Source organism: Vipera berus (assembly GCF_964194415.1).
Source record: "Vipera berus genome assembly, chromosome: Z".
NCBI lineage: Eukaryota > Metazoa > Chordata > Lepidosauria > Squamata > Viperidae > Vipera > Vipera berus.
The window spans coordinates 53,811,503-53,831,096 of record NC_138205.1 but is presented as its reverse complement, the minus strand read 5'-3'; the positions used below and the strand labels follow the sequence as shown (position 1 = coordinate 53,831,096).

The 19,594-nt window shown below is 41.6% G+C and overlaps 1 protein-coding gene across 1 annotated transcript in view; it reads right to left on the bottom strand.

Moving 5' to 3' along the window:
* Positions 1-19,594, bottom strand: part of LOC308678982 (transmembrane protease serine 11A-like) — a gene marked incomplete at both ends in the record, with an annotated part of 75,971 nt that overhangs the window by 22,269 nt on the left and 34,108 nt on the right. Inside the window, 2 exons of the mRNA XM_081346211.1 lie at positions 11,098-11,258; positions 15,359-15,426. Of these exons, the coding sequence (XP_081202337.1) occupies positions 11,098-11,258; positions 15,359-15,426 (229 nt within the window). The remainder of the gene's footprint in view (positions 1-11,097; positions 11,259-15,358; positions 15,427-19,594) is intronic.

Genomic DNA, 19,594 nt, shown 5'->3' with positions numbered 1-19,594 from the left:
ATAGAAAAATACACTCACAAACCCCAGTCTTCTTTATGAGGCATTCTTAGGTTTGAAATATTTACTTTGTGTTTTTGACTCCATTTTGAGAATAATTTTAGGTAATAAACTCAAGTAAGGTAAAGGTTCCCCCGCACATGCGTGCTAGTCGTTTCCGACTCTAGGGGCCGGTGCTCATCTCCGTTTCAAAGCCGAAGAGCCAGCACTTGTCCGAGGACGCCTCCATGGTCATGTGGCCAGCATGACTAGATGCCAAAGGCGCATGGAACGCTGTTACCTTTCCACCGTAGTGGTCCCTATTTTTCTACTTGCATTTTTTACATGCTTTCGAACTGCTAGGTTGGCAGAAGCTGGGACGAGTAACAGGCGCTCACTCTGTTATGCAGCACTCAGGATTCGACCCGCCAAACTGCCGACCTTCTGATCGACAAGCTCAGCGTCCTAACCCACTGAGCCACCACGTCCTAATAAACTCAAGTACTGATCCATTTTTGGTGGCTAATTTTCCTCATTAAAAACCCAATGGTAATTCCTGCCTAAGAATAAGATGTAACCCACAAGGTTACAGAAAGGAGTTAAGTAGGGATGCATTCTGGTACTCAATAATTCTTGAATTAATTCTATGACCAAAGCCTGTGAGAAGCCAAATTTCCATACTTTTTGCTTGCATGCCTTAATATTACTATCTTGTTATGTGTTGATGATGCAGCAATAATTCAGCATAATCCAGCTGGCCTTAAGAGAGTTATACCATGTTTCCCCAAAAATAAGACTGGGTCTTATATTTATTTTTGCTCCAAAAGACCCATTAGCGCTTATTTTCAGGTGATATCTTATTTTTTCAGGTACAGGAGGGGGCAATCATGCGGGGGCTGATGGTGTCTGGCAGCAGCTGCAAGCCCGCCTGCCCCTTGGGCAGTGCACTCAGGGGCTGTGAAGCCTGCATACACAGGTGCTGCCACGGGCAAGCAGATGGTGGGAGGGAGTGGGTGGCTGGCCGCACAAGCTCCTGCTGGACAGGGCTGCTGCTACTGGTGAGGTGAGGCAGGTGGCAGGGCTGGGGTGGCCTGGCTAATAATTTATGATAATTTATATTATCATTTATTTTAAGTATTAATATCAATAGATTTATTTATATTTAATTATATATTAATATTATTATTTTATAATTCAATATGTCCATCGTGTGTTCAAACCCATGTCTGGCTGATGATCTTAATTGGGGGTTATTTTTGGGGTAGGGCTGAAAAAAAGCACCCTGAAAAATCATGCTAGGGCTTTTTTTCTGGTTGGGTCTTATTTTCAGGGAAACAAGGTAATAGCTATAATCTAATACTGTAGGGAGAACATGCTGGTTATTAGTGAGAAGGGAAGGGAAAGGAAGGGAAAGGAAGGGAAGGGAAGGGAAGGGAAGGGAAGGGAAGGGAAGGGAAAGAGAAAGGAAAATCATGATACTTGCCCAAAATGCAAAACCACAAAGGTGGACAATTCAGGGAAATACCTGAACAGGCTTATAACTTCAAATATCTGGGAGTAGTTTCTTCACCATATGAGGATCTGAATGGCCCACACCCACATCACGTACATCAAGCAAAGAACATAAAGATCCTCTTTGGCTATTAAAAGATTCTTCTCTAAAGAAAAGAACTGGTTCTAGCAGCTTTCAGTAGTTGAAGCGCTGATTTTATAGCATTCATTTCAGTTCTACTCATCAATACATCATTATTATTCTTATAAAAATATCTAAAATATTCCTTTCAAATTTTAAATTTTGCTAACATGATCTCTGTGTGTTTGTGTACATTTGACCATAAGTGTATTCATTAATTCTCAGACTGATAAAGAAGGCAGTTATATAAACAATAGGGTCCTTTCTATTATTAGTGGAGACTGGCTAGTTCAGCAGTAAGACAATTGATCTTCCAGCATGGAGAACTATGGTCTGTGCATTTCCTTTTCAGGAAATCATTATGAATGATGCTGTCTCTGCCCTTTCATGATCCCTAGAGACTGTGGGGTCCTGGATGGGGAATAGCTTGACAATACCTTGGTAAGACTGAGTGGTTTGGGGTGAATGGAGCCTTGGGATCCAAGGTTTTGTCATCTCTAATTTTGGATGGGGTTGTACTTCCCTGTTCAGAACCAGTTTGTACCTTGGGGGTTCTCCTAGACTCATGTCTCCTGCTCAAAGAGCAAGTAGTGGGCATGATTAGGAGAGCTTTTGCACAGTTCCAGTTTGTGCACCAGCTGCAATTTTTCCTGGATTCTGATTTCCTGTACTCAGTTATTCAAGTCCTAATTATCTCTAGTCTGGGCTATTGCAATGCACACCATACAGGGCTATCCTGAAATCCACTTGGAAGCCTCAGCTGGTGCAAGAGCAGTTCTTGGGACCCCCAGGATGGTCCATATTACATCTCTGCTCTGTGAATATCACTGGCTACTAATCTGCTTCCAGATGCAGTTCAAGATGTTGGTTATAATCTTGAAAGCCCTTAATGGCATAGGTCCAGGCTACCTGATGAACTGTATTATCCCATTAAGACTAGCTTGTCTTACGGAGGGGGCCTACTGAAGATCCTATTTGTCAAAAGAATCTTGACTATTGAAATCCAGAAGAAGAGCCTTCTCTGCTGCAGCACCCACTCTTTGGAGCATCCTGCCCCCAAGGTAAGATATTCTCCCAATCTGTTATCCTTTCATAACAGCCTAAAGAACTGGCTCTTCAAATTGACCTGGGGACCCAAGTGGGGGAGTTCAATTCTGGAGGCGGCTGTTAGATAGACAGGGGACTCCACCTGCCCTCCCCACTACCACTCTGTTCCCCACATACCCATCTTTTTACTGGTCATTGATATATTTTATTTGTTTCCTTTTTCCTTTTTATTGTTCTGTTAATTATCTTCATTTTGTTTAAACTTCTTTTATATTTTATTTTTTATGGTTGTGAGATGCCTAGAGTTGCCCATGATGAGATAAGTGGCAAATAAATTTAACAATAATTATTATTATTTAATTTGCCCTCTTTGTTTCCCAGACTGCTGTAAGGTATTTTTTTGCTGTATTTTCAATTCATTGTGTACAAATTCCAAAAAGGAATTTCTGAGGAAATCAGGCTCATTCATTGTGATATATACCATCTCAGGTGGGCTTTCTAGAAGATCAACCCAACTCATTAATGCCCAAATATTTGGAAAATAGTAAGAAAGTTAGTACTTTATATCAAATTATCAGTCACTGCTTTCCAGATTCTACACTGTCAAAATATGAAGTTAATTTCTCTTATTTTTAAACTCTTAAATTTTACAGGAAATTAGAAATCAGAATAATGTGGATGTTGGCATAAATCAACTTGTGCCAATCTTTGACAAGAATCTCTGTACACAGGATAGGAAACATTCTTTTTGTATCTTCCTATCTACTAATTGTTGCACACAAGTTTCTCCAAGGTTGCCTAAATTATTGAGTTGCCATCCTCATTGGATGTAAACCTCATTGACCAAGCTATCAATAAGGTCAACACAAGAAAAACAGTGATTTTTCACTAAGTAGCTTTAATATGAAATGAACAAGGACTGGATTGCAGTGACTAATGGAAGCTTCTAATTTTAGTCTACAGAATATTTTTCTACTGAAGCCAAAAATACTGTTTGGCTATTATTAAAAGTATAAGCTAACTCCAACTCCAATTTTTGCTACACAACATATAAAACTAAAACCTATTAGCTTCCTCAATTATATCTTTTTTTCTTGCTGGATTAAAGGGGCTAGACCTAGCTAATCAGTGCAACAAGAATATACAACATAGCTTTATGTCGGGTTAACCAAAATAGAGGAACTTTGAGAAATGTTGGTTATTACTATTGACTTCAGTGTTGCTATTTTGAACTATCAATTTTAAATTGAGATTTGTCTTTTTCTATTCTCTTGGAGTCTACAAGAACAAATGTAATGCATCTTTTACATGTTATATCCAAATGCAACTTCAAGATAATTGTGGAGCCATTCTACTGATTGAAGCCAAGGTGAGTTATCATACTTCTTATCCAGTTCAGAAAAAAAAATCAAGGGGGAGAGAAACCAGTACTGTTATTGGGTGGTGGCAATGCTTAAGGCATAGATTCCTAAACTGATAGCAATATTTACTAAAGAAAAGGGTAGGAATTTAGAATAATAAATAATTGAAGTAAGACATATCTATGATATTCGGTTCCCAGACACCAAAACCAATCTAAAAATCCACAAGTCCTTCTTCAACTAGTGGAAAAATAAATCACCAACCTATTTCCTACAGATTGGAGACTATCTAAATCAGTAGTCCCCAATCTTTCTGGCACCAGGGACCAGTTTTGGAAGAAAAATTGTCTTCCATGGACCAGGGAGGGGATGATTTCACATAAAACCTAGAACCTGTGCATGCACAGATAAAGCTTCATTTGTACTCTCTCAGCTTGTGTGGCCTGATTCTTAACAGGGAATTGGGGACCCCTTATCTAAATAATATAATACCTTTTTCATTCTGTCAGATAATTTGTGAGATCAAAATAAGCCAAGTGTCAGGTCTACCATCTTCAGCTTCTTCACTTTGCTGGCATCCTGCCATAAATTGCAAAGGAGGGCGGAAGAATTTGGGATAGTAATATGTGGGCCTGGGAATGAGAAGACAAATGGTGGGAGGGGTGACATGTTGACAAGAACCAGAGGTGCAAAACCAGAATGAACCAGCCTCCCAACCTGGCCTGGGAACTGAATGCAAAATTGCAATGAGAGGCACAAAACATCTGAGCCATTCCCAAAACATCCAGAAAGCATCCTATTGGACACTGATGGACTGGTCAAGGGGGGAGGGCCAGGGAAAGGGGGAAAGTGTAACCTTTGCATGGGAATATTCAGATCTAGCTTTTGTTGCAACCCCTTATCTTTAATAAAAGAACCTATCACTTCAATCAAATGGAGTCAAAGGGTTTCTTTTCTAGAGACCTAGATTGGGGCAGGTCTGATACCAAGTTTACATTTATCTAAAATGGCCAGTAAAACTAGATTATTATGACTAGTTTGAAACCTATTTTAAAAGGAGACTTCTATCTGTTTTAAGTAAAATGAAATATTTACTGTGTACTTACTGCCATTGAAGATTCTTTGAGCCATTTCTCCCTTCATATCTGGTGGGGAAGTAAGCAAGAATAGATTAACAAGATTAGAAATAATTATTGACTGAGTTTATAATAATAAAGGAGAATAATAAAGAGAATTCTGTCAAGAATTCTTGAAATTCTTGAAACTGAATTTTGAAATTGAAATGAAATTGCTGAAAGAATATAAATTAGACCTAACAAAAGTGGAGGTGGAGTTGCATTATATATAAGAAATCACTGCAAGTCAATAGAAATACATAAAACCAAGGATGAAAGCCTCCTTAAATGCTTATATAAAAGGAAAAAATAACTTTGCAATAACTGTGTACTATAAGCCACCCATCAAAGCAGAAGAAATGAACTTTTTGCTAATCAGTTAACTAATGTGTACAGGAAACACATCATCATATTGAAAGAAGCTATTTTTTTGTTTTGACATTTGTTGCAAGCCTTAGTTCATTTTGAGCCTTAGCTTTCCTGAGTTCATATTCAGACTATTCAGAATACAATATTCTACCTTACTTATGTGCCCCTCTGTCCACTTTTTATACTTTTTTATACATAGAGAAGTCTATGTGGAGCCATGCAGGCTTCTTTTGAGATATCTTATTTTTCATCTACATTGGTATTGTGCAAAACTGAACTTTTATCATGTCACTTTTCAAAGTTTCCCAAGCTTCTTGAGTTCTTTTCTCCTTGAGGATTTTCATCAATCCTTCCCATGCACACTCTAAGTTTATTAAAATCAGCTCTCTTAAAGTCCAAGACTCTATTTTTTTTATTCCTTGTGCTTGCATAATGTTGAATTCCAATATTACATGGTCACTCCCCCCCCAAGTCCCTATAACCCCTTCTATCACTTTATCTTTGTTAGGAGCAGGGCTTTTTTCCTCATAGAATGCTCAGAACGGAGTTCCGGCACCTTTTTTGGATGGAGCCTTGTAGGGTAGGCAAGGTGGGTTGTATGACGTGTGAGTTCCGGCACCTTTTTCTTTTACAAAAAAAGCACTAGTTAGGAGGAATTAGTATGGCTGACTCTCTAGTTTCCTTCCTCTATCCTTTGGAAGACAAATGTCTGAGTTGCCCTTTTTTCTTAACACCTGTTTGATTAGTGCACATGGTATGGCACACATTATCAAAAGCTTGATTTATTTTAACATCAACCTTAATATTCTTAACCATACAAGCATCTATGTTAGAAACTCTATTAGGTTTAGATTGCTGGGGACAAAAATGTTCTGTATAAATTAACTCTCTGTGCCCATTATTCCATTTAAATCTTCTCCAGAAAACTCTTGAACCTAATACTAAATTGCTCAGTCCCTTTCTATGATGGATGCATATAATCTCTTTTACACATCTTTTTATCAAACCATCTACAAACATCATGACTAACATAATCAAAACCTTTCAGTTTGCATCACTCCTTTATCCATATATTGAACTCTGCTATACACTGTTTTTCCCCCTTTTTACTCCTTATATACAGGTAAAACCTCTGAAAAACTAAGACTACAGCCTATCACTGCTAAGTTCCTGCCCCAAGCTCTGAAAATCCTTCTGCACCGAAACTACAGGTTTTTTGAACAGCTCATTGGTGCCAAGATGCACAACATCAACATTACACTCTTGACTATCTTAACAATGTGCCTCTTTTTTTCTGCTGGCAGTACCATGAGGCACACCCCTCACCTCTTCCAAAACTTCTACATCCTTTCCTAAATTGACACATCTTACAATTGAGTCCCCAGCCAGAAGGTGGCTTGCGAGACCACCTGCTGCCATTGTCAACATCCCATCGCCCGGTTCACTCCCACAGAGTCGGCCTCCTCAGGGTGCCGTCGGCTAGGCAATGCCGGCTGGCAACCCCCAGCGGGAGAGCCTTCTCTGTGGGCGCACCGACCCTCTGGAACGAATTACCCCCGGAGCTGCGGATGACCCCTGACCTTCGGTTCTTCTGCCATGACCTGAAGACTTGGTTGTTCCAAAAAGCAGGTCTGGACTGACTACAGTTTTTAATTAGGTTTTTATTGGGGTTTTTAAAATTGTCACATAATTATTGTATTTATTGTTTAATTATTTTTTAAAACTTTTCATCCTATGTTTTTTAATTTTTATTGTTGTGAGCTGCCCTGAGTCCTCAGGGAGAAGGGCGGCATATAAATCTAAAGAAAGAAAGAAAGAAAGAAAGAAAGAAAGAAAGAAAGAAAGAAAGAAAGAAAGAAAGAAAGAAAGAAAGAAAAGAAGAAAGAAAGAAAGAAAGAAAAAAGGGAAAAAAAGAAAGAAAGAAAGAAAGAAAGAAAGAAAGAAAGAAAGAAAGAAAGAAAGAAAGAAAGAAAGAAAGAAAGAAAGAAAGAAAGAAAGAGAAATTACTGATCCCCGTTGTGGTGGGGGTTGAGGAGTAACTGTAATTCTGTTTCCTGACAATTAAACTGTACAGTTCTTATCATCCACCTTTTTGAATATTCAGCACCAAGAATTGTAAATCTATTTTAAAGTTCTTTGGTTTATAACAATGTATTCTCTAGATCACCCCATCTATACTTATGCTTATAACTAGGCCATGTTTTTAAATATTCTAGCAAAATGCAACATTAACTTTCTTCTGCCTATGTTCCATCATGTACAATCTGCTATTTCTCAAGGCTTCCAACTTGCTTCAGAAGTAATTGTTCCACTCAAAAGATAGGCCTCCGATATTCTGTTGATTCAGGAAGTAACTTGTGGCTTGTTCAAGTATTCAAGAAAACCAGGTTTCCATCCTTCCAATCCTTATCCGTATTACCAAGCAGGTGAAAACAAACAAACAGTAGTGCAGATAATCTGTTTTTTTATGTTATTGAGACACACATTTAGAGAAGAAGCCTTACAATCTTTCTAGAAATCTATGCAAGGATTTTTGAATTAAGATCTTTTATATACTAAATTATTCAAGTACCTGAAATTTCTTTTCTTTTTCTTTTTTTGCTTTTCAACAGAATGGTTATAGTTTATAGGAGAGCTATAACATAAGACTATTATAAAAGCAAAAATCTCAGTGAAATAAGTGCATGGGTTTTCCACTGAATGATCTTCTAACCATAACAATTGTTTGGATGACTATATGATGGTTCCTTTGAGGACACTTCCTAATAAAGTTAAACACAGACACACACACATATGTTAATCAACAGAGGCAAAATGGGACTGAAAATGAAACTACTGCTTTCAAAAATAAAAAATATATAACCATGCATAATATTTTTTAGAATTATTTACAATTGTGTTACCATTACCACAATTTCAAAGTGTACCCTACAGTGGTGGGACTTAAATATGTGAACAACTGGTTCTCTGTGTGGATGCCGCTTCCAGAAATCCATTCTGGGCCTGGGCAACAAAAGGTAGCTACCGGTTCTGCTGAACTGATGTGAACTGGCTGAATCCCCATAACTGGCTCAATCCCCATAATAGTATATAGTAAGTGAAATGCAGGAAGGATAAATGGCTAAAGAACGAAAATTAACTAGAATAGTGTAGTTTTTGTATTTAAATAAAACACAGAAAAAAGGTATAAAGGATAAGGTAGAGAAAGAATGTGATATAATGGGAAATTGGATTTAAAAAATTAAATTTATGAAGATCAATTATGAACAGTAGTGAAAATAATGTAACATTAAGCCAGTTTCTTATTCATAAGAGAACAAGCATTTTATTTGCTTTTACCAAACAATGACATGAAGAAAGGTCTTGTACAACTGTGAGATAGACAATACAGCTTTCTTTCCCCTGTGATGAGATCTTTCCTCAAATTTCAGCTGCTATAAGGGCTAGCAGCTCCAAATTTCCTGCCAGTTTTCCACCTCAGCCTTTTCTGCATCACCTTCAGAATCATAAGTTACATATATTGTTGTTGTTGTTAGTTGCGAAGTCGTGTCCGACCCATCGCGACCCTATGGACAACGTTCCTCCAGGCCTTCCTGTCCTCTACTATCTTCTGGAGTCCATTTAAGCTCACGCCTACTGCTTCAGTGACTCCATCCAGCCACCTCATTCTCTGTCGTCCCCTTCTTCTATTGCCCTCAATCTTTCCCAGCATTAGGCTCTTCTCCAGTGAGTCCTTCTTTCTCATTAGGTGGCCAAAGTATTTGAGTTTCAGCTTCAGGATCTGGCCTTCTAAAGAGCAGTCAGGGTTGATCTCCTCTAGGACTGACCAGTTTGATCGCCTTGCAGTCCAAGGAACTTGCAGGAGTCTTCTCCAGCACCATAGTTCAAAGGCCTCAATTCTTTGGCGCTCAGCCTTTCTTATGGTCCAGCTTTCACTGCCATACATTGCAACTGGGAAGACCATAGCCTTGACTATACGCACTTTTGTTGACAGGGTGATGTCTCTGCTTTTTAGTGTGCTGTCTAGATTTGCCATGGCTTTCCTCCCAAGGAGCAAGCGTCTTGTTAATTTCTTGGCTACAGTCCCCATCTGCAGTGATCTTGGAGCCCAGGAAAATAAAATCTGTCACTACCTCCATTTCTTCCCCATCTATTTGCCAGGAATTGAGAGGGCCAGATGCCATGATCTTGGTTTTCTTAATGTTTAGTTTCAACCCAAGTTTTGCACTCTCCTTCTTCACCTGCAACAAGAGGCTCTTTAGTTCTTCTTCACTTTCTGCCATTAGAGTGGTATCATCTGCATATCTTAGGTTGTTGATGTTTCTTCCGGTAATCTTAATTCCAACTTTTGATTCATCTAGCCCTGCCTTTCTCATGATGTGCTCTGCATATAAGTTAAATAGGCAAGGCGACAATATACAGCCTTGCCGGACTCCTTTCCCAATTTTGAACCAATCAGTGGTTCCGTGTCCAGTTCTCACTGTTGCTTCTTGGCCCGCATATAGATTTCTCAAGAGACAAATAAGATGGTCTGGTATGCCCATCTCTTTAAGGACTTGCCAGAGTTTGTTATGATCCACACAATCAAAGGCTTTAGCATAGTCAATGAAGCAGAAGTAGATGTTTTTCTGGAACTCCCTAGCTTTCTCCATGATCCAGCGTATGTTAGCAATTTGATCTCTAGTTCCTCTGCCTCTTCGAAATCCTGCCTGTACTTCTGGTAGTTCTCGATCCACATACTGCTGGAGTCTAGCTTGTAGGATTTCAAGCATAACTTTACTAGCATGAGAAATGAGTGCAATGGTGCGATAGTTTGAACATTCTTTGGCACTGCCTTTCTTTGGAATTGGAATGTAAACTGATCTTTTCCAATCCTGTGGCCAGTGTTGAGTTTTCCAAATTTGCTGGCAAATTGAGTGTAGCACTTTTACTGCATCGTCTTTTAAGATTTTGAATAGCTCAGCTGGAATACTGTCACCTCCACTAGATTTGTTGTTGCTCAGCTTTTCTAAGGCCCCCTTCATGTCACATTCTAGGATGTCTGGCTCGAGGTCAGTGACCACCTCATTGTGATTATCAGGGATGTTAAGCTCATTCTTGTATAGTTCTGGGTAATTTTGCCACCTCTTCTTAATCTCTTCTGCCTCTGTTAGGTCCCTGCCATTTTGGTCCTTTATCATGCCCATTTCTGCATGAAACGTTCCTTTCATCTCTCCAATTTTCTTGAAAAGATCTCTGGTCCTCCCTATTCTATTGTTTTCTTCTATTTCTTTGCATTGTTCATTTAAGAAGGCATTCTTATCTCTTCTAGCTATTCTTTGGAATTCTGCATTTAATTGGGCATATCTTTCTTTTTCTCCCTTGCCTTTCGCTTCCCTCCTTTCCTCAGCTATTTGCAAAGCTTCCTCAGACAGCCATTTTGCTTTCTTGCATTTCTTTTTCTTTGGGATGGTTTTGGTTGCTACCTGTTGTACAACATCCTCCATTTCTATGATGTTTACAGATAGTCTTTTAGTGGATGCATAGTGCAAAACATACAGCATAAAACCTCAATAAATTGCACCTCAGTTACTACTAAAAGTTTCAAAACACTTACCTGTAACAGAGGAAGAGGAGAGATCAATGTGTGCAGACCCAGGATATATCTGCAGCCTATGCCGCAAAATTCTATTGGCTGCTATGTGGAGCGATACTTCACTTTCAGTATGAGAGAAAAAGATTAGCACAACTTGAGCCAATACTCCATCAGAATCAGGACTGAAAGACAACCAAATTATTAATCACAAGTGATCAATGTGCTTATGTGATTACCAGTAGATTCTATAATAAGGAACTAGAAAAAGAAAAAAGGTAAAATGAAACATAATTAATGATTGTTAATAGCAATATTTGTTAACTTCTTACTTTAGTCAACATGTTGATATATTCATAAGGTCCACATTTAAACATTTAATTTCTGCAGATATAAAAAACAAAAAAATGCCCTCAAACTGTGTTAATTCCAGCTTATTATATGGACATAACCATGCAGTCTCTTAATAAAAGTATGCAAATGGGGACTTCCAGTTTGCCTCACAGCCGCCATGGACAGCTAGGAGACTTGCTCTCCCCCATCCAGTTTTACATCACTGGGGGGGCCTGAAAAGGGCCAAAAGTTGCCCCGAAGACCAGCAAGGAGGAGCCTTCGCTGGTTGTGGGAGAGCCGCAACTCTCATGTTAGACCTGGTGATCCCTCCAATGAGGGATCACCAGGATGAAAGGATGAAAGGACCGGCCATTATGGCTCATCCCTAGGCTACAAATAGCCGAAGTCACATTTTCCACCAGGCAACTCTTAAAGCAGTGCGGAAGAGACTGGGTGAGATCTACCTCGTTTACACCCTAACTATTTTCTGTGCCTCCTTAAGCTGCTAAGCATTTTCCCCCCTGTGGTGAGGGAAGAGAGAGTTTAGCCCTCCCTCCAGAAAGAGCGGCAACCAACCACCCAGGGGAATTTAAAATGTTGAAAAAATAACTGAATCCCAATTGGAATTTTATTTCTTAAAGCTTGTGGACTGAAAGACTTTTTTTCTTTTTCATTATCTACTTCTGTTGAAAATCTGAGTTTTTCCTTATAAAAAAGAAGAAAAACTGAAAAGATTAAAATAACTTTGGGACTTAAAGGGAAACTTTAAAAGGTAGAGGCAACACCATGTGCTCAAATTTGGTATTTTAATCTGTTATTCTTCAGGGGCCTGGCTGACAGCCTAGGAAAATAGATAAGACACATAACCTTAAAATTTTTGAAACAACAGCTGTGAAAGGCTGTGTTCTTTACCGAGAAAAAAAACTTTTTCCTTCTTTTGGATTTCCTAAGTGTAAAGGCTTTAATCTAAAATACTAATATGGAAGAAGACCAGGAACAAAATTTCCTTATGGATGAATATCAACAAATTCTCTCTATGTTGAAAACAATAATTCAAACTCTTATCACAGACAATGAAAAACTAAAAGGCTATGGGAAGGAACAAGAAGACAGCTCAGATATGAAAGCCCAAACTTTGACCACAACTAAAGAATCATCTATACAAAATACAATAGAAAAAATGAAACATTTAAATACCATGACAGAAGAATCAACTATTCAACAAATACTGACATTTGAAAATCCAGAAAAAACACCGACAAGTTGGAAAAAGGAAAAGGTTTGCTATACAAATCAGAAGGAATTGGAGGATCTAGAAAAAGAACCGTTGGATAAGAAGATAAACAATTCAGAACAACCATGTCAATATAGAAGAGTAAAGAGAAAATCCACCAGATCTACAAGTCCTCTCAAAAAAGTGGTGATCAGATGGTTTCACCAACATCAATTAATATATATGACATTACAAGGAGATTGGTTTGATGACTCAAAAACAAGGACAGGAAGATGATTTGGCAATGGAAAAAAGCTAGAATAAGACTGAAGAAGAATGGAGTTTTAACTATCTTATCGAAATCTAAAACAGAATATACTTAAATGGATAAGTTGTGCATGTTGAACACGACATTTTTATGAACTGAGATAAACAAAAATTTTTGGTCATTAAAACTTAGCAGTATAACTAATAGCTAAATTTGAATATTGATCTGTGCATAAAGGTCATGTAAAGGTGAATAGGATGTAGATGAGCTAAAAACTTATTGATGAAAGTAATAAACAGGTCTATATGGAACATCAAAACCAAAAATTATTAGTTTAAGCAAGAGATAGCAGATACAAAGAGGAAGAGAGAGGAAGCATTAAATACTGAAATAAAAATAAATTTTGATTACTACTTTAAAAAATCAAAAACTAACAAAAAGGAAGGATATCATATTGTATTCTTAATTTGTTGACAAACAGTTTAGTATTAAATGTAGAGCCTCTGCCAGGGAAAGCCGCGCCCCACTGGCCAAGCCTGTCATCCTCACCGTGGTCAGGTAGGATTGCATAGAAGGGGTACCGGGCACGGGGCTGGAGGGGGAGCTGCCAGCAGAGGGGGAATCAGAGCAGCCATCATCTCCCTTCCTCAGCACAGCCCCATTGGCACGGTAGAGACAGCCCCGGGACAGCTAGAAGTGGGCCCTTGCCCGGCCTGGGCCCCATCCACTCGGCAGATCTGAGGGGGGTGGCAGCTGCTGCTCTGAGCCCCTCAATCAGCTGGCCACACAGGGAAGTAGGAGGTGGCAGTAATGATCCCTGCATCGCCAGGCCTGGCCAACAGCAGCTCTGAAAACAAAGCTGTGTCGTCCATCCTCACGTTGATGAGGGTAGGGGAAGGGGGGCTCTGGCGTGCACCCACCCCTTGCTGCTTCCACTCCACATCATCCTGCAGCCCCTCACCACCGCCACCCTGGCAGATGTTGCGCTGCAGAAGGGAAACAGCATGCTGCTGGCCAGGCCTGGTGATGCAGGGATCGTCGCTGCTGCCTCCTCCTTCTCAGTCCCATGCATTGCCCATGCATCACAGCACACCATCTGCTGGCCATGCAGAGAAGGAGGAGTAGGAGGTGACAGTGATCCCTGTATTGCCAGGCCTCGCCGGCAGTATGCCATCTCCCTTCCTCAGCAAAAAATTATTTTCGTTCTCTGATTGTAAAGCTTTTAACTTAAAACTCTACTAAAAGAACATGGATGAAGATCAGGAACAGATTCTCTTAATGTTGAAAGCAATTTATGAAACTATTCTTACAGCTAGTGATGAAATAAGAAGGTACAGAAAAGAACAAGATGTCAGCCTAGATATATGAACCCAAACTTTGATTACAACTAAAGAATCAACAACAAAGAATATAATAGAAGAAGTGGAACAATTAAATACTATGATAGAAGATTCAACTGATCAACAAACACAGTTAATGGAAAACCCAGAAAAAGGCCTGACAACATGGAAAAGGGAAAAGACTTTCTATATAAACCAGAAGAAACCTGAGGATCAAGAAGAAGAACAGACTGAAGGGAAGATAAATATTTCAGGACAACTATGTTGAGATGGGAAAATAGAGAGATGATTTGTTAGTCCTTCCAAAAAAATGGCGACCTGATGGCCTTTTCTACTTCAAACAATATATATAATAAAACACAGGGAAATCTATTTGATGACTTAAAAGCACAGACATGGAAGGCAAGTTGGCAAAGAAAGAACGCTAAAATAAGACTGAAGAAAATTGGGGGTTTGACTTAAGTATGAATTAAGAAACAGTGTCCTATTTCATAGTGGAAAATACTGTGAATTTATCTGTGTAAGTTATTGTGAACCTCTTCAATTTGTGAAGTAATTCAAATGATGTTTTATTTTTTAAAGACTCTCCAACATCCCTTAATTTTAACTGCACCATATGAGAACACCCTGACCCTCCTAAGGATTGGGGTCTACAAAAAGTAATTGTCACAAAAACAACAGCATGGATACTGCACAGCAGTTCACCACATACTTGAATACATTTCACTATTTACCTAAAGGTTAACAAAATACTGTGGTGTATATTTTCATATTGTTAATTATATCTATTTGGGGGGAAGGTATTCAATAGTTTTGTGAAGGTTACACTTTATTTTATGGTAATTTTGATCACAATTTTATTATTGCTTCCAAAAGCCTTCAGGGATGGATGACAAACAAAATAAATACATAAAGATGAAATGACTCAGACAGATCATATTAAGTTACCAAAGGGACCATCTTACAAAGGAAAAGGAAAAATTATATTGCACATAAAGAAGAAGATTGTGGTAAGGCATTTAGAAAATATGTACCTTGAACAAGCTGCATACATACACATAAGTACACAAATTATTTTAGAAGAATGAACTTGAAGTTTCTGGCATGTCTCCGAATAATGGTTTTACGTACCTCACTTTGACAAGCCGTGAACCTCTATATTTATGTCTTAAAACAGAATTGTGAAATGTCTCATACATCTGTTGGGAAAAAAAGTGGTTTGAACAAAGAAAACCTGGATTTAGCCAAGCAATGTAAAAGTTTACCAGCTACATATATAGAATTGCTAAATACAGCAAAATAACAACAAATATTGTAAGTAAAGTAACAATAATAGAACAGATGGGCAGCAAAAGAGAAGTAGCATTGGCCTATCTTTACAATATAGCAGCCATCATTTCAACCAAAACTTTAATTTCTTGGTTCTGGGATTTGAATCCAGACTTATTATGTTGTTAACTTAGGCTTTTGGCAGTGGTGTAGTTTTTAAATCAAATAATTTTAAACATTTCATGGATACCCTGCTATGTGAACTAGAACCTGGTGTAAAGTCTCTTAAGGTGGAAGGCTAACATTACAGTTACGTTAGAAACAAGTTTAGACACTTGCAAAACTAGTCTCAGGGATTTGGATTGCACCCTCTCTGCTGATATAAAGTTAGAATAAGGATCTGCATGCATGCCATGCAATACCGGTATCATTACTTTTGCTTCAAATAATTTCAGCGCCATGGGAATACATTGCCCTTCCCTGGAATAAAAATAAGTAAATATAGCTTTGGTGTTTCTTTTCGCTACAAGTGCTTCATGGTCTAAATGGACATTTCTCCACCTAGATGAATGGAACATTATTCCTAAATAATTGAAATGCTCTATTTTGTTATCATTAATTTATCTTATTATCATTAATGGTACAATTCTGATCTTTCAGTCCCCTGGCAAAGGATAATATCTATGTTTTGAAGCAGATAGTTCAGAAGTATATGTGGCTTTAAGCACTTATTGCCAGCTTCCAAGACATCCATTTAAAAAAGAAATCAAATAATTTTATTTGTTAGATAGACAATTCCTTTATATTATTTGTGTATACCATTCCATTTCCTTTTATTACTCCAACAAATCAATAATATTCTAACTCCAACAAAGAAAGAAAAAGAAATAGCAAAACTGTTATGTATGCAGGCATCTGCATAGCAACAGCCATCAGGGGGCGTTGGCCTGGACAGTTTCGGCGGGAAACCTAGGGCCAACCCCATTGGCTGTTAGCTTACCTGGCCAGGTATATAAGGAGGCCAGGTAGCCCTCATTCCCCAGTTCACTTCCCCTTCCAATAAAGAGCTGAACTCACACACCGGCTGGCGTCTCTCTTGCGTCGGACCCACTACACAATAGTGGCGACGAAGGTGGGATTGCTGCCGACCAAGAGCTGAAGTCACTGGGGAAACGCTCCGTGAGCTGAAGGGAAAGGCATTTTTCCTTCTTCCCCCCACGACTGCCAGCCGAACCGGCAACGCCAAGCGCCACATCCACGACCAACTGCTGCCATGGCTAGAGCCGGACAACCCCGCGAATTCGAGACCCGCCGCCCCGAAACCTGGACCCGTTACCTGGCTCACGTTGAACTGTACATGCGGTTCAATCAGATATCGGAGGACGGTGCAAAGGCGGCTGCCCTGCTCTGCCTTGGGGGACCAGCGCTGCTGGAAGTCGCCGCGAACCTGTTCCCCCAGGAGGCCATCAACACTGTCGTGTACCGAGACCTCGTGGCCAGGCTCAACGCACATTTCAGGCCCCGGCGCTCCAAGGTGGCCGCACGGTCACAATTCAAGAAAAGGGACCAGCGCCCCGACGAGACCGGCGCCGACTTCCTCGCCGCCCTGCGGGAAGCTGCCGTCGCTTGCAGGTTCACAAATTTGGAGGAGCGACTACGGGACCGGCTGATTTGCGGCCTACGCGACAGGCGGTTGCAGGAGCGCCTGTTTGAAAGAGAGGAGGTCTCTCTCCAGGAAGCCGAGGACGCCATCCTAGCACACGAAGCGGCCTGCGGGGCCGTCCAAGCCTGCCAGGGAACCCGGCCCGGCAACCAGGCAACCAGCGTCCACCGGCAAGGGGCCACAGAGGAGGACGACCTGAGCGTCGACCTCCTCCAGCGGAAGTCGACCCCCGACCAGCGAGCCAGATGCCCAGACAGGCCCAGGCCTCCCAGCAACACTGCCGTTCCCCAGAGGTGCGCAGGGTGTGGTGGGAACCACATGCGCAGCCTCTGCAAGTTCCGGTCCGCCACGTGCCGGGCCTGCAGGAAAACAGGCCACATAGCCGCTGTCTGCCGTAGCCGCTGCCTCCAGGAGGAGATCCACGAGCTGCATCCGGAGGAACCGCCGTTCGTAGGTACTGGGGCCCCCACCAAAACAAAAATTGGCTATGTCGAGAGCCCGCTGGCCATTAACCACACAGGTAGCCGCCGGCTGCTCAAACCCAAAATTAGATTAGCAATCCGTTTGCAAGGCGTCCCTTGCAGCATGGAGCTTGACTCCGGATCAGCGGTCTCGATTATTTCGGACGAGACCCTTAACCACATAATTAGCCGGAGCAAGCAACGGATTAAATTACGGCCTACTAAATTAACCCTGACCGATTTTCAGAATTCGCTGGTCAAGGTGAAGGGGGAGGCCACCATTTCAGTGGGGTTTAAGGGTCGTGAAGGGCACCTGGACGTTGTAGTGGTAGAGGGCCGCAGAGCCAGCCTGGTCGGGCTGGACTGGTTTGAGGCCCTGGGAATCTCAGTATCCGGGATCCATCGGATCCAGGGGGACTCCGTTGAGGCCGTTTGCCGGGAGTTCGCCGACGTCTTCGATGGGTCATTAGGCAAGTACACCGGGGCCCCCATATCGTTCAAGCTTAACTCGAACGTCTCCCCCGTTAGGGTCCGGCCGCGGCGAGTCCCGTTTGCGCTCAAACACAAAATCGAGCGCGAACTAGACAAGTTGGTGGCCCAGGGAATCTTAGAGCCCGTAGATGGAGGAGAGTGGGAAACCCCCATCGTGACCCCCCTCAAATCCAATGGGGAAATAAGGATCTGCGCCGACTATAAGTGCTCGGTGAACCGCGCCCTAAACCTGCACGCTTACCCGGTTCCCGCGTTCAGTCACGTTCTCGCTTCCCTCCAAGGCGGCGCCATCTTTGCAAGGCTCGATCTTGCACAGGCGTACCAGCAACTCACGGTCACTAGGGAAACAGCTGACATCCAAACCATAGTAACCCATAGGGGGGCGTTCCGGGTGAACAGGCTGCAGTTTGGAGTCAGCGTTGCTCCCGGCATTTTCCAGGAGGTTATGGAAGGGCATTCCAGGAGTCTGCCCCTATTTTGATGACATCCTGATCGCAGGAGCGTCAGCAGAGGAACTGGCAGGGAGGCTTAGGGAAGTGCTGGCAAGGCTGCGCACAGCTGGCCTCAAACTCAAAAAGGAAAAATGCAGCATAGGCGTTCCTTCCACAGAATTTTTGGGGTTCAGAGTAGACGCCAGGGGAATCCACCCCACAGAATCCAAGGTGAGGGCCATCAAACTAGCACCCAGACCCAAGAACAAAGCAGAGCTTCAGGCATTCCTGGGTCTGCTGAATTTCTACCATACATTCCTCCCACACAAGGCAGCCATCGCTGAACCGCTCCACAGGCTGCTAGACAAACAGGCAACATGGGCCTGGACGGCCACCCATGATCAGAGCTTCAAGGCCCTGAAGGCATTGCTGTCGGACAAGTCCACAGTAACCCATTTCATTGAGTCCAAGCCCATTTGTATCGCCTGCGATGCATCCCCTTATGGTGTGGGCGCTGTCCTAAGCCACCTTGAGCCCAACGGGGCACAAGTCCCCATAGCATACTATTCTAGGACACTGTCTGGAGCAGAAAGAAACTATGCCCAAATAGACAAAGAAGCCCTGGCAATCGTGGCAGGAATCAAGAAATTCCATGATTACTTATATGGCAGGGAGTTTACTGTCTTCACGGACCACAAACCACTCCTGGGCCTGTTCACCACAGACAGGCAAACCCCCGAGATTCTGTCCCCCAGGATGCTCCGGTGGTCCATCTTCCTTGCAGCATACAATTGCAAGCTGGTGCACAAGCCAGGGAAGGAGATGGGCCACGCAGACAGTCTAAGTAGGCTCCCCTTAGACACACACGACCCAGACCCAGCACCAGCCACACAGATCCTAGCCCTGCAGGAACTACCCGAGTGTCCAGTTCTTGCCAAGGACATTGCCAGCCACACAGCCACAGACAACATCATGGGCAGGGTGCACTCATGGGTTTGCACAGGGTGGCAGGACAAATCCCCGGGACCAGAGTTTCAGGCCTATTTCATTA